Below are 3,561 nucleotides of genomic sequence, written 5' to 3' on the forward strand. Positions count from 1 at the left end.
CCTGGGGATGTACCTTTGTCGCGCGCGGAGACGACTCGACGCCGCTGAGATCGGAGATCAAGCTCTGACAGGTCGCACGTCGCTCCTTTGACGCCGACGTGACTCACCCGTGCAGATCACATCAGGACACGGTCTCGACGCGCTCGGTACGACGCCTGCGACCCGTCTCGGGTCAGGTGGCACGACGCTCATCGCGCCTACCAGCGCTGCCGTGCAGGTTGCCACGACGAGGTCGAGCACGCTTCTATACGCTCGCCGAGCCTTCCTTTCCATCCCATTTGGCAGCCTGGGAACGGTGGCGGTCAGAGGCGAAGCATACGAGGGGTGGTGGAACCACATGTCACGGCTACTGCCGGCTCGACCCCACGATAGCCTCCGGAGGCTGACTTTGAGGCACAATCATCGGACGACGTCGGCGAGTTGAGTCGCGCTCGCGGTAGCCAGATGACCTCTCATACTAGTATCATCGGCCATGGCCGCAGGAAGCGCGGGGGAGGGCGCTGGGAGCAACACGGAGCTCCGTTGGACGTTTTCAAGATTAGCGTGTCAGAGTGAAATGGAACTAGCCATGGCCGGACGGCGGAGCGTGAGGTGGCGAGCGGAGAGATGTACCGCAAGACAAGAAAAACACCGATGTGACGGGCCTCGGATGTCACAGAACGTCAGATCTGCCTCACCCTGGGCTGGACCTACGCGCTACGGCTTTACCTTTAGTCCGACAAAATCTTCGGCGACAACGGGCTCTCCGCGGGCCGAATTTTCAAGTTAGCTCCGCGGGCCGAATTTATATCCGGGACACCAAGATAGAACCGCCTGAAATCGTGAATGCCGAAATACGTTTGAGAAAGAGCACACGACGTGCCGCTCTCCGGAGTCCGATCCGCCTCGGCATATAGGCGATATACAGAGCCATACGCTGGGAGCGCTCAAAGACCTGTACGCTGGGAGCGCTCAAAGACCTGTGGACAGAGCCGCCGCATCTGCGCCTAAGCCCACTACATCAAGAGACTGCGACAGAAGAGATTCGTGCCGTCGCCATCGGCGCCACCGCCTCCCACACATTCTCGGCCGGGTCGTACCGCTCGACTGAGCTGATGACGCCGTTGGCGTAGCCTCCCACAGCGTACAGCTTGCCGTCGAGCACCGCGAGGGGGTGAGACTGCCGCGCCGCCGCCATCGGCGCCACAGCCTCCCAAGTGTTCGTCGCGGGATCGTACCGCTCCACCGAGTTGAGGTAGCCGTCGCCGTCGTTGTACCCGCCAACAGCGTACAGCTTGCCGTCGAGCACCGCCACCCTTGCCTCGAAGCGAGTCGTCCCCGTCGGCGCCACCGCCTCCCACGCGCTCGTCGCCGGGTCGTACCGCTCGACCGAGCTGAGGAAGCTGTCGCCGACGTCGTTCAAGCCGCCCACCGCATACAGCTTGCCGTCGAGCACCGCCACGGAGTGAGACTCCCGCGCTGTCGTCATCGGCGCTACCTCCTCCCACGCATCCAACGCTGGGTCGTACCGCTCGACTGAACTGAGGGCGCCGCCGACAGACCCTCCAACAGCATACAGCGTACCATCGAGATCCGCGACAGCGAGATCCTCCCGAGCCGTAGGGATCGGCGCCACCGCCTCCCACGCATTCTCCGCCAGGTCGTACCGCTCGACTGAGCTGAGCAAGCCGTCGTTGGGGTTGGTGCCGCCCACAGCGTACAGCTTACCGTCGAGCACCGCCATGCCGCCATACCTTCGTGCCGTCGGCATCGGCGCCACAGCCTCCCCCTCCCACTCGTTTGTGGACGGGTCGTACCGCTCCAGCGAGTTGACAAACTCGCCAGTGTTGTCTTGGCCACCGATCACGAGCAGGCGCGGCCTCTCGCGCTTCTTCAGCGTCTCCTTCCAGCCGCGGCGCCACGCGCGGCACGTCCCCTTGACGGCGTGCGCCTTGATCGGCAGCTGGGCGAGGATGTGCGGGGCGAGGTCCGGCGAGAGGAGGATCTCGGAGAGGATCCACTCGGGCTGCTCCACGAGCCGAGCGGCGTGCTCCTCCGCCACGCGCAGCGCGGCGGCGCTCGCGCCCGCCTGCGCCTCGATGATGGCGCACAGCTGCGCTGGCGAGAGGCCCGCGACGCGGGCGCCGATGCGGTGGGAGGCCATATCAGCTCGGGGATTCGCTAGGGTTCCAACTTTTTGCGGGGTGTGGTATGGTAGCGCGGCCCAAAGGGTTCGCGGTCGGCGGGATTGCAACCAGTCTTCGCGTGCCGCCTGTCGTTCGATTCGGGCGCCTTGGGCGTCGGGGTGGCGAGCAGGGGACGCGGCTCTGAGCGCCCAGCGACGCGTGCCGGATGGAGTCCGGCCGCGGGTGACTAGGACTGGGTGGCCAGCGGACTGGGTGGCCACGCACCTCGGCTGGGTCCATCGGCACGAGGCCAGCCGCGTCGGGCAGCCCCGCGAGCGCATGTAGCCCGCCCCCAGACGCTGTAACCCGCCCCCAGATCGCGCTCGTTTGGTAGGAAAAGACGAGGCGCAAAGGGTGGGTCAAGTATGGTACCCTAGACGGCAGACAGAGGCCTCACCTTCGAAAAGTCGGGCATGGCTCTACCCGCAACTTTCTCGCTAACACGCGCGCACCGCCGAGCCTGCGGCGGGCGCGCTGCGGCCGCACGTCTAACTTCGTCATAGTGCCACGACGTGCGGCCTAGATTTAGCCCACGCGCCTCTGCTCGCAAACACTCACCCATTGAATTGTCACTGCCCGTGAGTGCGAGATAGGGCTAGCAGTAGGCAGCTAGCCTCTGAGGAGGGCGTCCATAGACACCTCACATGACCCCACACACGGTCTCGTCCGTGCCTCGCCGGGCGGCGAGATTGCTAGAGGCGGAGCCTGCTCTAGTCTCACACGTTACTCCCTGTCGTCTGTGTTTGTTGTGCCCTTGTTTGTTCCTTTGGCACGGTGGAGTGCTGGGGGGGGCGACAGGGGGGACGTGGCCTGAGTGATGTGTACGCCAACTCAGGGTGTGTGGCAGCCAGCTGGCTTTGTGTCTTGTGAGCCTGTTTGTGTCTGTGTGTCGCTCGTGCGTGTCGTCATCATGTGTCTAGCGTCCACCCATACCGCGTTGGTGTCCAGTCCGAGCCTGGCTGTTCTTCACCTTTCTACCTAACCTAACCTCGACGTGTGGCGGCGCGCGCCGCGCGCGCGCGCCGCGCGCGCGCGTTCGCGCGCGACGCGCTGCTCGTGCTCCGGTTCGAGGCTTTGCTCCGGAGCGGGCGGTGGTGGCAGCAGACCGAGAGTACGCACGGCTCGGTCTTCTTGGCGGGCTTGGAAACGACGAGCGCGGCTTGCTTGACGACGAGGCGTCGTGTCACAGGTTGAGCGGCATCGGCTTGCCGGGCAGGCGATCTCAAGGCCCCAGAACGCCATGGTTTAGCAGGGCGGAGAGGCGTAGATACGAGGCTGCTGGATGTCGCGTCGTCAGGAAGATTCATAAAATAAAAAAAATGCGGCCGGTTAGTTTAGAACCGCGAGTGGGGCGTGAATTAGCCTGACACAACTCGCCCGTATCCGTTCGCACCGT

General features: G+C 64.4%; 1 protein-coding gene across 1 annotated transcript; it reads right to left on the reverse strand.

Moving 5' to 3' along the window:
* Positions 1 to 710: 710 nt before the first annotated feature.
* EMIHUDRAFT_238977 (hypothetical protein) lies at positions 711 to 2,143 on the reverse strand (the record flags this gene model as incomplete). The annotated part of the gene is made up of 2 exons (XM_005776516.1): positions 711 to 813; positions 1,911 to 2,143. The coding sequence occupies 2 exons, from the start codon at positions 2,141 to 2,143 to the stop codon at positions 711 to 713; spliced, it is 336 nt and encodes a 111-aa protein (XP_005776573.1).
* Between the last annotated feature and the right edge of the window lie 1,418 nt (positions 2,144 to 3,561).

This window comes from Emiliania huxleyi, assembly GCF_000372725.1.
Source record: "Emiliania huxleyi CCMP1516 unplaced genomic scaffold EMIHUscaffold_279, whole genome shotgun sequence".
Taxonomy (NCBI): Eukaryota; Haptophyta; order Isochrysidales; family Noelaerhabdaceae; genus Emiliania; species Emiliania huxleyi.